Source organism: Neodiprion virginianus, chromosome 6 (genome assembly GCF_021901495.1).
Source record: "Neodiprion virginianus isolate iyNeoVirg1 chromosome 6, iyNeoVirg1.1, whole genome shotgun sequence".
In the NCBI taxonomy this organism is placed as follows: Eukaryota; Metazoa; Arthropoda; class Insecta; order Hymenoptera; family Diprionidae; genus Neodiprion; species Neodiprion virginianus.
This window is the reverse complement of record NC_060882.1, coordinates 3,088,178-3,105,151: the sequence shown is the minus strand read 5'-3', so window position 1 is coordinate 3,105,151 and position 16,974 is coordinate 3,088,178. Positions and strand designations below refer to the sequence as shown.

Genomic DNA, 16,974 nt, shown 5'->3' with positions numbered 1-16,974 from the left:
AGAAAAAAAATACTTGATCATATATTTTAATATTAATAATAAATTACACGTTGATTTCTTTAAAAACATTCTATGATTTATCACATGATCATTCTGATTAGGGTCACGTCTCAAATCATGCTTGAGTAATAGCATAAGATAGAATAAAATTATACGTAGTCCAATAGTGCATATAATTGCGTAATGTGAGAAAGTCATTGAATATATTAACAGCGTTCAGTGGCTCTTCTGCCAACAAGCCAACGGCGTGAAAATGGGTAAGCCATAATGTGTCTTTGTTATAACTGAAAACAATGACGATATCATAGATTTAAATAGTAAGTAGAAAAAATAAAAAATATTTGGGAAACACTTGAAATGAAATATATGAAATAAAAAGTTTTTGCAACATTTTTGAAATATCTAGTGCTTTGCGGGGTAGGCTGCGATAGAAAACTGTTGCGAATATGAGCTGTTACATCTTGTCAGTTGACAATGAACCCTGCCACGAGTGCAAACTCAGCAGTGTTGACGCACAATCGGCAATCAAACGCTAGACGGATCTCGCCCAATTAATTAATTAACAGGTGGGTGAGTAAACGTGCATACATTGAGCCAATCAGCGGACGATTGAACAATAACACGCATAATTGGAGATTCAATTTACCCTCTACACTTTTTCAAATTGTCATTCTACTCGGAACTAGAAAACTTACGGCAAGTCTATACAACGCTTATGGCTTATGGATAATTCGTAATGGTGATTTCAATTGTCACGAGGAATGCGAAGATTGAGATAATATGGATATTGTAATAAGATCCCGCATGCCAGGACACGGAGTCAGTGAGAAAAGAAAGCGATCGGTGGATCCTGCCATTTGAATTCGTCCTGCCAGGTGACGTATAACATCCAGTAGCATACATTGAGAAGCCCGAACGAGGCAGGGAAACAGATTCTAGCTGCTCTGTCAATGTACGATACACTGTTCACGTGTCTGTTGACGGACTGCCCGAGTCGGCCGCAGATCCCGGCTGTAGCTTCTCGTTGTCTTTGCCTCCTGTCGGGTAAAAAGTTTCCAACATTTATTCCTCATATTCGTACGATGCATGTCTAGGCATGCGTGTACGTATGCAATCTCTCAATAATTAATAATAATATTTCACCAAGTTTAAACGGATAGCGAGTCCGAGATCAGGTTCATGATCTTGACCAGGTTGAAATGACCTGGAATACCTTATGGCTTCTGTTGTATAAGGTATAATACCTATTCGGATGATGGATCGATCAATGTAATCATCTACCGTGCTAAAAACTAACCTGTAACCATCGTCGCCAGCCAAACAATACAGGAATTGTCTCCATTTCGGCAACGTACGTTCCGTCTGCGTCTGCCTTTCCATTGACGTTACGTTTGGAGCATCCTGGGGTGAGCGGATACCCAAACTGGTCGCAGAGCCTAGTGTACCCTGCGGAACAAAGACCGATTGAATCCTGTTTCAATTTAGCCTCAAGTTGAATTAGCGTGGTGCTGAAGTTACAGAATATCACAAAAGCAGTAAAAAGCAGTCAATAAACAGTGGCACGGCACTGTACATCACTTATTTACTAATTATATATTTATATATATCCTTTATCCATATACATTATACATCTATGGTACACAGCCTGTCTACCCACATTAGATATGGGACAAATCAGGGAGCTGCGCCTTTTGGATGTCAGTCTGTGATTCATCCGCAAGCTACGAGGTACCGAAGCGAGACTACCTATGGGTTCTTCGAAATCGTCATCCCAATTATCCTCTTCATCCACAGAGAATTCACCACTCCCTACCTGTAACGGGTGTGAAGTCATATCGTGTCTATCTTAAACGTCTACACATAATTCCATACCGTAAAGATTCGGTGGAGCGGACCACCAGTGACGAATTGAAGAGATCGCATGGTTTTATGGCGCATAGAAATTACGGCACACCAGCATATATTCGGTGTTAGAAAAAAATGCGCTTTTTACGAAAAATTTGGATTTGTGGCAAGGTTGAAAACACATATATGTCATCGGTTACGGTGCCAATGCGTTCCAAAGTCTCGTGTGCAAGTATCGCATGCATTAAAGTTTGTGTGCGCAAATGGACCGTGTGCCAATGGTTCTAAATGCTGTAGACTGGTGCAAGTGATTATGACCTTCTCGATTTGCAACTCGCCTGTTCAACGCTTAGAACGACAGTGCGAAACGATCTCACGAAGTCATATAATTATTAATTTCATGCCACGGTTCGGTGATATTACCTTAGTGAAGTAATGGACGCCTGCGAATTCCAAAAGAGTTGCAATGCAGTAAAAGAAGCTCATCAGTAGGAACCAGTCGAGAGCCGTAGCGTACTTGACCTTCGGAAGATCTGTACGCGAATCCAGACTTATGGTCGATAGAGTCAGCACGGTTGTTATTCCTTCAATGTAAGCCACAATTTATATGCTCAATTCAGAAGAATCGATCGAAAAAACGTAGGCCAACTTATTGTTCTTGTATAAGAAGATTGAATATTCATGATTCATTGTGATACACATGAAACCTCATTCCGTCAGGTTCAAAGGTTGAAGTAATTCATCCAGGAGTAAGAAGTCCTCGTCAAATGACAAGATATTTGTTTATGCATCCATCATACAGACGTACCTACTCGAGTGTTTATTTCACAATCCTCTTACCTAGTCCCACTCGGTCACTAGTCGCCTCGCGATGAATCCAAAATGAAACCCAGCTCAGTACAACGATCAGCACGCAAGGTACGTAAACCTGCAAAGTGGGCACTGAGTTATTACAGCTTTAATCATAATTATAAATATTTAAAAGTGTCAAGAGTATTCGTATAAGATAGTGTAAAAGCCGCAATGATTTTCCTGGGGTACTAGCGTGACTGAAAAACGGTAAATTTTACGGTTTCTTCGTCAAACGTACCGATACCGAAATTTTCGTAATAGTCACACCAGTAACTCGTTTGCACCTAAGATAACAGAAAATTCACACGCACCTGGATGAGAAAGTAACCGGTATGTCGTTGCAGATTGAAGGATACCTGCAGTACCGAAAAGTCACCTTCGCTTCTAGTGAAGGTCAAGTTACGATAAGGTGAGCCCATGAGGTCAAATTGCGAAAGCGTCATCCCTGGTACAAAGTTTACCGAGGCACCCTGCTGCCATTCATAAATCAACTGTCTTGATGTGTAGGCATCTGAAAAGTTTGTTTAATAGTCTTCTAATATAATGTCTTATAGTGGTAACTTTTTTTAAGTTCCCATATCAAGTAAGTATCAGTGAGCGTAATGCACATGTGAAGCAATTATCACTTCGTACTGACGATGGGAGAGGGAAAGGGTAAAAATGTATACGAGTGTGCATTATGGAAATACTTGCAGCTTCCCAAAATCAAGGGGCAGGATTGTCGATCCATCGGAAAGTTTCTCAATTCCATTGGACACTTTGCTTTTATTGTAAGCCTGCATGGACGTGCGAAAAAGAAATGTCAGATAGGATGGTACGCCATGAGTATAATCAAGTAAATTGATCGGCACTAGCAAATGTACAGTGGGGGTAAAGTAACACTGGATAAAAGGCGAATACGAAACCTCATCGAGTAGAGAATGTCACCATCCTGAGAAATGCGTAGTAACTTGTTTGGTACGGTTATCGTGTGAACGTAGCTGTGTTTTCCATTGTAAAAGTAAGTGTCTGGTCTCCAAATTCTTTCCAACATTTTAATACTGAGACTCAGAGATTTTATTGGTCCCAAAAAACTGAGTCGCGAGTCACGCCAGTATTGTCGGAAATAACAATCCATAGAGTAATCCTGTAAATTCCAATTCAGCATCACTGCTCCTGGTTCTCTTTCGTTGAACGAAACAGCCCGCAACTTACCATATCAAGTTCCGAAATGGGACCCATACTTCTGATAAGAATGTTAGTTTTCACCACGGTTGGCATACCTGAAATTTTTTAAGAAGAGGCCTACAAATTCCCACTCATTTCACACTTCACACATCACAGTTGTGCGGTACAGAGCCCACGAACAAAAATGAAAAATGGGGCGTGCAAACGGAAGCATGGAGGAGATGCAATTTTTGATATTCTGTTTTTTTTTTTATTCTCAGTTCAACAATGTGTAATCAGTGTTCTCAAAAACTCCTGGGTACCAAATTTCATTCGAGTCAGGTCATTTTTTGCAATCTCTTCCACCGCGGTATTGGATTCGTCGTTTTGAATACCCAAATTTTTAGTTTACATTCTTAGTCAGCGATCTCAAAAACATCTGATTTTCAAATTTCGAAACGATGAGAGGTAAGGAAAAACTTACGTCCCCAAATTGGTAACTAGTGAGCTGTGTTGCGTACGCTTTATAGCTTCGTCAAAATGCACGATATAAAAATTTCACATAATACCTAAATATCCTCAACTTTCATGCACAACATCGCTACGAGCTTGCTGTACGCAAATTATCGGACATCCTCTACAGAAATGCAAAGAAGGTAGAAGGAAGGTAGTTTCTATAGAAAATTGATGATGCAACGATGGGTTTACGGAACGCCTTTGGGCGGACATAAAATGTAGAAGCGAAGAGCAGAAATGTAAAAACGAAAAAGCCGGCCAAACTCCGAATTTTTTGTCCCCTTAGTCATTTCCTTTTACTGAAGCTAGCTAGTTTTTTGGAAGCAAGGCAATAGTGAGATGAAAATGGAAATTACGAAATGGTAAAGGTAGTACCTACGACTATTCCAAATGTAATTACATGTATCTATATTAGTTGACTGGAATGGTTAATTGCTGAACCTTTTCCGTGGGTAGGAAGTTGATTATTCTCGTAGTTCTTCAACAAATTTTCGAGAACCATGGTAATATTTTTTGATACCATGTCATTCACAGCTGATCTGCCTTCCCTCACGGCCACCGGCAGAACAGTTTTCACGGCAATCCTTGTGTCGATGGACTGCTTTATCACATTATTATTATTTTTGGATATAGGATCCCAATACATCCCGTTGAGGGATAGTGATGATAGTGATGTTATTGCCGACAGGCTGGAGGTGTTGGGCGGGTCCAGAGATCCAAGGTCCACGATCCCCGTTGGATCGTTTCTGCACCAAATCGATGAAAACGAGACCACGAGTCTAGGTAAGACAAATTTAGAAGTAGTAATCAACATTTAATACCCCTTTTGTATGAATGTGCTCAAGTAGAAAATAGATTTGTTAAAATAAAGTTAAGAATCACAGATGACGCATCGACAATCGATTTTAAGATTTTAGGACCATTTTTAATTATATTAATCCTTCTCTTCGAATGTTGTAAGGCGATACACAAAAATGATCAGCAAATTTTCCGATTAAAAAACAAAACGAAGTTTTCTCGTAATCGCTCGATTAGCAAAATCACTGATAGTCGTAACCAGCAATTTCTATGAAATAGGCAATTCTTCGTAATAAAAAAAAATTTGAATCCATGGTAAGAAGTCAGGCGATTTAGTTTGGGAAATACAAACCAATTTCTACTCAAATTGAATCGAAATTGATTATGGCTAACAGTGATTTCGCTAAACGAGCGATTACCAGACAAATGATTTTCATAAAGGTTTAAGATTTTATGCACTGTGTTTTTTTAGTGCCCTGAAACATGCTAACAAGAAGATAAAATTAGAACTGGTTCTTAATGAAGATTCAATATGTTCATTGGAGTTGCTGAGTACTGTATAGTATAGGGTATACAACTTTGAAATGTGCACACCTGTAAGTTATGTGTAACAGAGCTTGCAGGCATGCAGTTTTCAGAAAGTCGAGAACTACTCAAGTGCCGTTCCCATGCACCTGCATACATTTCGGAACTATCGAGCCGAAATGAAGCGTGATAATAGGAAGAGGATTCAACGTCGTCATCATGCCGGTGGAGCGGATACATAGTACTTAACATATAATTTAAAACAGCGTGACTTTTCCGTTACACTGACGATTAGTGCGGGATGATATCTATGAGTTTTCGAGGATGCATCGAAGTATGCAATGTCCAACGAATGCTTGTTGAAACAGAGTAAAGAAGTTTTTCGACACACTTTCTCCAAGATGTATTACACTCGACATCAATGACGGGGATATCTTTTGGATGTACAGATTTTACAATACAAATAGAGTATTTTCTTGGGTTAAATAGTAGCTGGTATAATTAACTATTAACACGTCTTTTCCTCAGGATACCAGTGCTATGTACCAATGAATTTAGGTTTCAGCCGACATCAGGTTCAAGCGTACTTCAGGGTCGCTGAGGCAGCAGCAGCAGCATCTCTCTTCAAGTGACGTCACGATGCTTCGAGACCTACTTTTGGCCTCTTTTTTAGCCCCAACTCCTCACGTCTGTCACGTTCATGTTTCGGCTGTACGACTGGGGTCAACTTTTCGACTCAAGTCCTAATCTTGGTATTGCTACTATTATCCTTTCAAGTGATTCTCCTAGTGAATTCTACCTTTGAACGGCGTCACCGAACCTTTTGCCAACGATTATCAGCTGTGTAATCATTGTATTCTAACACGCAGTGTATGCGAACTGTAATGTTTATTAATTCCTGTACAACTTGTCGTTTGCAACCATAATATTTATACTCTGTATCTCTTATAGGAAGTTTCTCTTATCTTATACCAGTATTCGGAATACTGACGAAGCATTAAGAGACCAAAACTATTCTACATGGATACTATTTTTCTGTACGGGATTTAAGGAGTCGGATTTATCCAAGAAGGAATATGGGGCATAAAAGTAATCTTACTGTACGACAGACCTATTCCTTTCAAGAAAGTGACTCGATGATAGTCTGATAGCTGGCCTAAAAGTATTAACTGAACGAATCTTCTGTATCCCAACATGTATCCGTTGATTCAGATGCAACAACAGGTAAAAAGTGTCTATACATGGATACGGTTTAGCGCTCATTCTCATCTCTAATTATAAGAACCAGCGATAGAAATAATTTATAATCGCAATGTAAAAGTAGCATACCTGAGAGCTGTCATCAATCGTTAATTCTAACGCAGCGTATATAATACAATTGGATAAACTGTTAAAACATCCTGACAATTATTACTGGAATAATGGAGAGAACGACAGCAAGAACCACGATCACGATAAGTACTCGGGAAAATAACATCGAATATAAAAACAACTTACAAAATAAGTATCGTCAGCATATTTCCGTGCCAGATCATTATAATCATGTTCATCGTGAATTTATCGAATCACTTTCACTGTATTCACTCTTCGTGTCCCTTGCATTTAACTCGTTTGAATTTAAGGAATAAGCTGAAGCTTCGCGACGGCTGAAAGTTTGGTGAAACCACGTTAAAACCGCCCGAATGCGTGAGTAGCTGATTACATTTGAATATGCTGCGATAAAGTAAAATTTCGCGCGTCGGTATCAACTGATTTTCACATCTATACTTGGAGAAATTCGTGACGCTAGGTAGAGCTAGCCTCTATCTACGTCCCCACTGCAATACCCGCGAGCCAAGCAGCTTTCTACCCTCTGTCGAGTTATCTTCATGCGCAAGCTCAGAAATTTTGTACGTATTTTATAACAGATATTCACAGCTTTTGAGGTACCTCCAGATCGCTTTTCGGAAAATTCTCCGACCGAGGTATAATTGTTGTATAAAAACAAAATTGCCTCATAGGAGAAAGAGGAACTAAATGGCTAAGGTAAATATAAAAATATAACGAAATGGTATAGTTCCCAAGTCATTTTGTACTACTCAATCTTTCTGATGCACACACATATGATATACCATAACTTGATTCGGCATAATGAGATGAAAAAAAATTTGCTCTGACAAGGAAGGTATCCCAGATCGATCTCTCCGATTTAATTTCTTTCGAAATACGTTATAGTTGGCCAAAAACTAAGGGACACGTATTTCTTTTTATCTGCCATTAAACACTTTGAGTACATGAGACCACCCTCCAAAGTAAGGCATGTCAAGGGATGATTTGGCAATCAATTTTTTTTTCCTTGTAATCAAGAAAATTACACATTCCATTTTTCGTTATGAGAAAACATTTCCAGCTCAATTGGTTGAAAAATGTTATGTTCTTGTGGGTGAAACTGCCAAATCGCCTCTTAACAAGCCTCACTTTTAGGAGGGTGGTTTCACCCCCTTAAAGTGTTTAATGACAGATAAAAAGAAACACGTGTCCCTTATTTTTTACCCTACTATAACATATTACAAAAGAAATGAAATCGAAGAGATCGATCTGGAACACCTTCCCTGTCAGAGTGGACTTGTACCCTTATTTGTCTACAATTATGGGCCCTATGGGGCACATCGCTGAAATAACCCTATACGAGTATGTAGATATGTTATATATCTACTTTTAGGTACGGCCCGCACCCCGCGTACATGCAGCAGGGCTGTAGGGATGCTGACGGGCGGTGCGGCTTGGAGTTGCGCGCGCTCGCGTCTCCTCGCCCCGAGATTTCCCGAGCCGATGCTGGGTTTGTGCCAGTGTAGTTCTCTCCTCTGTAACACTGTTTTTCTGTGAAAAAATATGAGGAACAGGGAATGAATGAGCGAAGGTAGAGTGCGACGAAGGTGGTGCGTCGATGAATGTAAAACGGTTTTCGATGTCGATATGCGGTCTACGTAGGAGTTTATCAAAGTGTCGCTGATTGGAATGAAAGCATCCCCAGAGGTAATAAGGTGGCAATGGTGGTGCAGGTCCGACCTGGACCCAAGGTATACAATTTACCAAAATGTGGATGCTCGTTAATGGCGGGTCACGAGTGGGGTCAATATAAGCCTTGCAAATAGGCGGAAAAATCTTTCCACTCCAACCGCGTCACGCTCTGCGGATGCAAATTATACATCCGCGTTTGATCGTTCGTTCGTTTTAACGGTAAAACTCAGGTACACCTATTGCAATTCATCCTCGTTGTATATACACGCGCGCTGATCGGTTGCAGCGAGGTAAATGATAGGAGAATGAACGACCTCGGGTGAGATAAATTTTATGTCAACGAATGGTGATAATGCGGGCGATATCGAGGGAGTAGGGAATTATTTCACTGCTCCGCCGAAAATTAATACATGTTCGCTGGGTGATGCACGATATTCAACATGTGTGTCGCTTTTATGGATATAATCTCGTTGTTGACGGTGACTGGATTAACCTGACGGATGATGGTGGGATAGATGTGTTGGATCTCGAGCATTACCTGCAATTGACAACGTGACAAGCACCGTGTTGCAAGCTGCGTGATGGCATGTTCGCATCGGATCACTTATGAACAAAGCATGATTATAATTCATCATGGAAATACGATACACTTACCACCTATTCGTTATAATATAACGGTATAATGTTAGACGTAACAAAGAAAAAAGTAATAAAAACAGCGGTAAAAATAACGAGGAAATCGATTGCAACGAGTATGAGAAATTTTCTTGTTTCCATTTTCACGCTGACGGACGTATATCAATCGGTCAATACTTTGGGAGGACATTGATTAACTTAATGATGCTGTTGGACGTAGGTGCCCGCTATAAACAACTTGGGTGGGAATCGACCTGCTAATTGTTTTTCAATCGCACGTATACTTAATCATCGTTGCGTTTCTTCCACGCTGCAAAATTGATTCGGACTTTAGACGAGATGTTCACGAAGCATCACGCTCTTCTAATATTTCTTCTTCTGTATTTGGAACATCGCAGAGTTTGGTGAGTATCGCAATAACCAACATACCATACATACATCTGTTATATTCATTTAATCAACATCTTCGTATGTATGTACCTACTTCGGATGAAAACCAAACGGACGGGCTTGTGTAAACTCATGGTGTCAAAGTTGTGATACAGGAGAAAGGTGCCCCTCTTTTACATATTTTTATCTGCAAAGGTATACAGGAAAATATATTCGTTGCTGAAAACCAGCGACATGCCAATGTAGAAATGGGTGGGGATTCGTGGTTGTTTAGATCGTAGGCACGTACCAGGATTGACTGGTAAGGCTGTCACATGATTGGATCCAGAGCCACGCGCCAACAAGTGACACGGAAAGAATAAAAGAGCAGACCTTTTACTCAAAACTGTAGGGAAAAAAAATGGTTTTTTTGGTGGAAAATACTTTTTCAAATGCAGAATTTACTCTAAAGATAGTGAACATCACTATGTGCAGAGGAAAATTTGCTACATTTGTAGTAAAAAATATAATTCACGTGGGTATTTTTCATCGAAATCCTTGATCCGCACTGATAAGGAGAGTATCAGATATCTGGATCTGGATGGATTCTGCTCAAACTTCTAGGCTGGTTTCCGTAAAATTAGCTCAAAACGTGAAGCCTGTGATATGTAGTTTCATTTTGTAGAACGCTCTTTTGAAAATTGATTATATTAGCAGTTTGATGAGTGAACTGCTATAAAAAATGGAACCTGTTGTGTATTTTTGCCTTATATATTAATTTTCGTTGTCCTCCGTTGTAGTTAGATAACAGGATCTTATAGATTCAAATGTAAACTGATAAACTATTATTTCAGAGCTACGGTGAAGTATAAATTGCGAATTTCCGACATCCTGATCTATTGTATACTGAGTAAAGTAGGTCCCGATAGATGACAGTACGCTTCAGAAACTTCATATTTTGGGCCCAGTCAATGTCTCCATAAGTTTCAGCAGAATCCGTTCTCCTTGTTGTCTCCATAAAAAACGTTCTCACACCATACCACCGAGGTTTTTCATGGAAAATAGATTATACATCTATTCATCATAATACACAGTTTTTACTAATATTGACATACGTCAACACTGTTACGAGAACCACCGTACAGTATATACCTGGTTTTGGATCGCAAGTCAACTTCATAAAATATACCGAAGTTCATCTTTACCGTAGACTTATAACTGCTCAATGAGGTAAAATCCAGTGCTATCGTTCTACATGGTATATTGCTCATGAATAGAAATTTTGTATATTTCCGAAAGTAAGCATCAGTTTTTTATAGTTTTCTGTAACCAATATTTCAATTTATGCCCCAGGCATCTTGATTTCATATAGCTGGTTGTGTACATGCGGTACGTTCCATCTCATGTCAGTATTTCGAAAAAGCCTTATTGCGTCATTCAAGAGTTTATACTTGCATGTATATAAGATATGGCTCTTTAAGAGGCGCGTGGGTCAGGAGCGCATCAATTATGCATTATATGTCACAGTTATGCAGACACACATATATGTGACGTATACGTACAGAGTACATGCATATTCATCGACATACCGATAGAATGATATTTACCGACAGTTAGGTACTTGCTACACGTTTATACCTATATGTATAATTTGCCTGCACACACCCATATTATAATACGATACGTAGATATCTATTATGTAGATCATACATAATACGCGTCGTAACTTATATGCCGTGTACAGGAGCACTGGGGAGAGCAGTGAAACCACCACCGACACTAGGATATCGGATAGATTGGAAAATGTAACCCAAACAATTTCTAGGATTCTTGAGGGATATGACATTCGGCTGAGACCAAACTTTGGTGGTATACTGAAAATTTTTCTTCCGTTGTACTTAACATGTATCAACATACCTATGTTAAAGATTTTTTAATGCTCAGTTATGAGTGCGCGGTGCAGTACGAAAGTCTGTGGTAAATAACGTCCTCTGAAATTTTCTTTATACATTTAGGTGAACCACTCTTGGTCGGTATGGATTTGACAATCGCCAGTTTTGACGCCATATCAGAGGTCAACATGGTAAGTCTTGGGAATACTTATGCCAAAACACTGCATCATGATTCGGAGACGAATGATATGGTATATTTGGACTCATCAGATACTGTACCTATTTGAAATATCTTATGCACATGGGTTAAATGTACGCGTATTGAAGTATGGATGATTTCTTGATCGCAGGACTATACCATAACCATGTATCTGAATCAGTACTGGAAAGATGAGAGGTTGGCGTTTTCGCACGAAGAAGAAATTCTGACGCTTAGTGGGGATTTTGCCGAAAAGATTTGGGTGCCTGATACCTTTTTTGCTAACGATAAGAACAGGTATGTTACCTTTACGTACGTTTAGTTTTCGATTTCTTTTTTTACCTCACTGCATGATACTTACTATTTCACCATCAATTAACGTACAAGCTTATCGGAACCGATTGGTACGTTTCATAGATAAAAATATAGCGAATAAGAAGTTTCTTCTCTTCAAGCACTGTATATGGAGGACTATAATGTGAGCCTTACTCCAGTCAAGCATCTCTAGACGCCAGGTTCGATTCCTGGCTCCGTCGTTAATTTTTCGAAATCACAAATTTTTCGAATTTACATTCTTTCATAAAAATATAGCATCTGAAGTTTGTGGAAATGATTTACAAGTCAAAGGTGCCTGATTTATTTTTAGTCGAAATTTTTCACGTGCGTAGTATATACCCTGCACAGGCGTATTGTTGTACCGCATATTGTTGTATTCACCTGAAATCTGGAATTAGGTACGTGACGTACTCTTTGTGCTAGGCTAAGAAGGCGCAGAAAAGGTGAGATACAAACACCGCACCTCCTGCGTGAATATGGGTAAAAGCGATCGATTTGAAAAATTTTCCCCACTCTTGCCTTGTGCTCGATACACGTCTCTAACTGTAGCTATAACTATGCATGATGCACATAAATCCAAAGGTTTACACATGCCTACTATACATATGCATGTATGATAAGCGAGGATATGGGTCAATCGCAGATCATGTAGAATAGTGCTCCTTAAGCTGGGCCACTTGGAAGAGTAAGTGGGGTAGTCAGCGGGTTGTCGCTATACACCGACTGACCTCATTCAATAACTTGCCAAAAGTTTCTCCATATCATTCCCGCAACTTGGACCTTCTGATCCTGCAACCGCATGCGTAATTTGTTTTCCAATGGCAAAACCTGCCGGCATTAAAATACGAGAAACAAAGTTCTTTCCTCCTACAGCACTAATTATTATTAAATGGTTACAGGTGGTTCTGTTTGCAATTAAGTTTCTTTTTTTTGCAGGGTTTAAGTAGCGTGTAGTATATTGTAATTACAAAAGATTAAATCAATACATTGACGTGTACAGAAATGGCTTGATAACGGAGAGTTACAGATTTGAGTCAAGAGTTATGGACTAATTGTTAGGCGACTACAAATTGAGATTGCGTTGTGTTCACAGAATGTACACATGTGTTCTTTCTGAAGGGTGACGGGTGATTGACTTATCGAAGGGAAAGCGAAGTTGCGCGAGAGGGTGGAAAAAACTCAGATAAGGTCGATAGGTTTGAGGGAAAAGTAAGCAAGGTGAAGGGAAAAAAAAGTTGCGTAGCACTTGAGAATGAAGGATATCAGCCATAGGGTTGATATTAGGAAGGGTCTGGTTGAAAAAAATCGGCTACCAGTGAGCACATGGGTGGTTGTAAATTATTGATAAGTAATTAAGATAATCTGTATGCGTCGTAACAAAAGTATTCAGCAATCGAATCATTATTCTTAATTTTAGTTGGTCATTTGCAAATGTGATATTCAACGCAATTGGTCGGTGAAATGCTGATTTTAACCAGCTAATGCTAATTATTCGGTATGGTTTGCCAATCTTAGCTTTCTACATGACGTGACGGAGCGAAACAAGTTGGTGCGTCTGTCAGGGGATGGATCTGTCACTTACGGGATGAGGTTTACAACAACCTTGGCCTGCATGATGGATCTTCACTATTATCCACTGGACTCTCAAAATTGCACTGTCGAAATTGAAAGCTGTACGTTTCTACACTAGTCCTAACATACGTACGAATATTCTCTTGTTTGTGCAACGACGGCACAAATATATGAATACATACATTAAATATAGTTATTTTTCTGGACAGATGGGTACACGGTTCTGGACGTCGTCATGTATTGGAAGGAGACGCCGGTCCGTGGTGTTGAAGAAGCCGAGTTGCCACAATTTACGATTATCGGCTACGAGACAAATGATCGTAAGGAAAGATTGGCGACTGGCATCTATCAGCGACTTTCTCTCAGCTTCAAGCTGCAGAGAAATATTGGCTACTTTGTCTTTCAAACCTACCTACCCAGCATTCTGATCGTGATGCTTAGCTGGGTCAGCTTCTGGATAAACCACGAGGCAACCAGCGCGAGAGTCGCATTGGGTAAGACTCGCATACCGTACTGAATCATAATGAGTAAAAGAAACTAAACTCGTTGCCAAGCCTGTAATCTTACATTTACAAAAAATGTCTGAGCAATGAATTTAGAAGAAGTAAACAAATTACGCACAACCACGTGTTATAATTCACCGTAATGATTCTTGTCGCCATAGCCTTACACGTACAAGATTATACGGAATTCCAGGTATTACCACTGTGCTGACGATGACTACGATATCAACGGGCGTCAGGAGTTCCTTGCCAAGAATAAGCTACGTGAAGGCGATTGACATATATCTCGTAATGTGTTTCGTGTTTGTATTCGCCGCCCTCCTAGAGTATGCGGCTGTAAACTATACGTACTGGGGTGCCAGGGCTAAAAAGAAGACTAAGAAGAAGGAAGGAACGGAGAAAAAATCAGTTACCACGGCAAAAACTGGTACCCATATTTATACGTTGTTTATCTATCTACCTAAAGTGTTGTTATATCTTCGTGGAACTGGTCAACGACTAAATACATGTAGTACAGTACACGCGCAGAAATTCTTGTCTAAATGGCATTCGATAAGGACTTGATACAAGTAATTGTGCTACAACATGCAATCTGCACTGTATTCATTCGGAAATTTTCTACAAATATCCTTCTACATGCATAGTCACGTTTCATAAATCTACGTGTGTAATACGTCAACCTGCTCAGGTGGCGAAGCGAGCTCGCCATTTGCCGAATCGACAGATGCAGATATCATAGAGCTCCAAGATCTGAGAATGTCACCATTGCCCAGCATAAGAAGCAGGTCAGGAATCGTGGCTGCTCCGGATGGTGCAGGAGTACCGGTTCGGGATCACGACCCGGCCAAATTTCCCCCAAGCTTCCGAATTTCTCGACCTCCGGGATACAACACTCACTGTAGAACGAGCGGTTTGCGGTACAGGGGCGCCAGGCAGCACAAACCCAAAGTAATCATGTAAATTACATATCCATGCTCTCGATGTATTCTTTCTCGCTTTCTTGGTGGTATTCACTCATGGATCGGGTGACGAGCGATTGCGATGATTTCAAGCAATTTTAAAGCGACCGCTCTCCAAAGTGCTTTGCGATTTCAACGAGTTAATACCTCCTTGCTTTACAGTCAGGTACTCCTTACGTTTATACCTGACAGCGAACTCGTAAGTGCGAGCAAGAATGCTTGATGATACCTGAGGTTCACCTGGCCGGCTTTCTCTTTCGCTGAAGGAGCTGCAGGTAGCACAAAGCGAGTATAGCAAGCTAACCGTAAACCTAATAGCCAACAATGAGAGATCTATCTATGTTTGTCAGGCATTTATTCTCGTGCTTACAAGTTCCGGCCACGCTACGAGTGTTGAACAATGATTGACCGAGCATGGATTGATTTTTGCAGCAGCAAATCTCTAGTAACAATAAGATATGATAACGGAGATTGGTGTTGATCTGTTCTAGGTATTACATGCATTACGAAGAGGTGCCTCGGTATTGCGAGCTTCGATGCCGAAGATCAAAGACGTTAACATCATCGACAAGTATTCAAGAATTGTTTTTCCCGTCAGTTTCCTTCTGTTCAACGCTGTGTACTGGATTTTCTACATCCTCTAAAGGTCTGAACGCTTCGGACGGACCTTGCGTGAATTTTGCCGGTTTAAAAGCATGAAGATATATGAAAAGAATTACTCTCAATGATTGTTCCACGCTGTGCTGGGATAGACGTAGGCAATTATGTAAAAACTCACGCATGAATTTACATGAGTGTCATTGCTGTATGCGAGTACCAGTGCATACCGATGATGGATGCTTAGCTCGGCTTCGAAATACCGATATTCGCTATACTTTGTACGTGAATTTCCATGTATTTATTTGTACAGTAATTAGGGAAGGCCTTGTACCTGCACGAAAGATACCCGAAAGGCCGAAGCTGAGCTCAACACGCGGTAGGTCTGAACATCGGATCCGACCCTACAAGAACCATTTCTGGTCACCGTACAACGTCCATACGTATATCCCCTCGACGCGTTACATTTTAGAAGAAATTTTATTGTAAACTCTAATGAATGTCAAACTCGCGCTTCGGTGAAATACTTATAAATTATAACAATTACAATGTATTTCAAGATATCGACGACGGTGAAAGTTACAGAAAAAAAAATTCCGAACTTAATATATACATAATACTAGTGACGCACGCTGTTATTTCACTGAGCTGTAGAAGGGATCCTGGGGTGTCGATTAGGTAGGTATAGTTATACGTATACGTAAACGAATATATACTATATTATATGCATATATATGTTACGTGCGAAGAGCGTACAGATCGCGGTTTGTTTAAAAATGTTTGGTTAAAAGTGGCTTCGCACGTAACAAATGTATATATACAAATATGTATATTTATTACAGTCTCTCAATCAGCGCGGAACCCGTTGACCGCAGACCACAAGACTTGTAAAACGATACATAATTAGTGATAAAGAGTAATTACTAATTATACTCTTAAATGCATACGATGCAAATTTGTCAAGATTATCCGTCTAAGAAGAAAGTTGATGTTTTTTATTTTGTTTGTTTCTGAATTTATTTACAATGTATAATAAGCTGTGAATATTATGTTTTATAGAAAAAAGTGCGTCTACTGATATTTATCAGTATAATATGTATGTATATAAATGTATATGTATACAGTAGAACCTCGATTATCCGAGCTATTGAGGATCGGTCCTATAGCTCGAATGATATAAAATAAAGGGACAAGCGCACATTCTCGAGTCAATGATTATTACAAAGAAA

The 16,974-nt window shown here is 39.8% G+C and overlaps 2 protein-coding genes across 8 annotated transcripts in view; one reads left to right on the top strand and one right to left on the bottom strand.

The window, feature by feature from the left end:
* The window catches only part of LOC124307526 (gamma-aminobutyric acid receptor subunit beta-like), a 17,320-nt gene extending 346 nt beyond the window's left edge, over window positions 1-16,974 (top strand). Inside the window, exons 1-10 of one of the 5 annotated variants that reach the window (XM_046769288.1) lie at window positions 8,441-8,697; window positions 9,653-9,722; window positions 11,432-11,556; window positions 11,703-11,830; window positions 11,930-12,075; window positions 13,630-13,787; window positions 13,896-14,180; window positions 14,383-14,616; window positions 14,878-15,137; window positions 15,640-16,973. In XM_046769288.1, coding sequence (XP_046625244.1) covers window positions 9,658-9,722; window positions 11,432-11,556; window positions 11,703-11,830; window positions 11,930-12,075; window positions 13,630-13,787; window positions 13,896-14,180; window positions 14,383-14,616; window positions 14,878-15,137; window positions 15,640-15,792 — 1,554 coding nt within the window. In that variant the 5' untranslated portion in view covers window positions 8,441-8,697; window positions 9,653-9,657 and the 3' untranslated portion in view covers window positions 15,793-16,973. The other 4 variants (XM_046769287.1, XM_046769290.1, XM_046769286.1 and 1 more) reach the window with 4 other exon arrangements.
* On the bottom strand, window positions 134-7,483 carry LOC124307525 (gamma-aminobutyric acid receptor alpha-like). 3 transcript variants are annotated; one of them, XM_046769283.1, is made up of 11 exons: window positions 7,180-7,483; window positions 4,801-5,138; window positions 3,892-3,959; window positions 3,603-3,823; window positions 3,391-3,473; window positions 3,009-3,208; window positions 2,686-2,773; window positions 2,269-2,429; window positions 1,658-1,813; window positions 1,298-1,446; window positions 134-1,037 (listed from the first exon to the last, which is right to left on the bottom strand). In XM_046769283.1, exons 1-11 carry the CDS (start codon window positions 7,230-7,232, stop codon window positions 821-823), a joined length of 1,734 nt encoding a protein of 577 aa, XP_046625239.1. In that variant the 5' UTR covers window positions 7,233-7,483; the 3' UTR covers window positions 134-820. The 3 variants fall into 3 exon arrangements, with proteins under 3 accessions (XP_046625239.1, XP_046625240.1, XP_046625241.1); XM_046769284.1 differs by lacking the exon at window positions 7,180-7,483 and adding an exon at window positions 7,012-7,037; XM_046769285.1 differs by lacking the exon at window positions 7,180-7,483 and having other exon boundaries at window positions 4,760-4,904.

Coding starts and splice junctions, on each gene's coding strand:
- LOC124307525 (XM_046769283.1), bottom strand. CDS start 7,232: ATGAACATGATTATAATGATCTGGCACGGAAATATGCTGACGATACTT. Junction 3,960..4,800: donor ACTTCCTACCCACGGAAAAG/GTTCAGCAATTA, acceptor AAAAAATTTCAG/GTATGCCAACCGTGGTGAAA. Junction 1,447..1,657: donor TGATTTGTCCCATATCTAAT/GTGGGTAGACAG, acceptor TTTGTTCCGCAG/GGTACACTAGGCTCTGCGAC.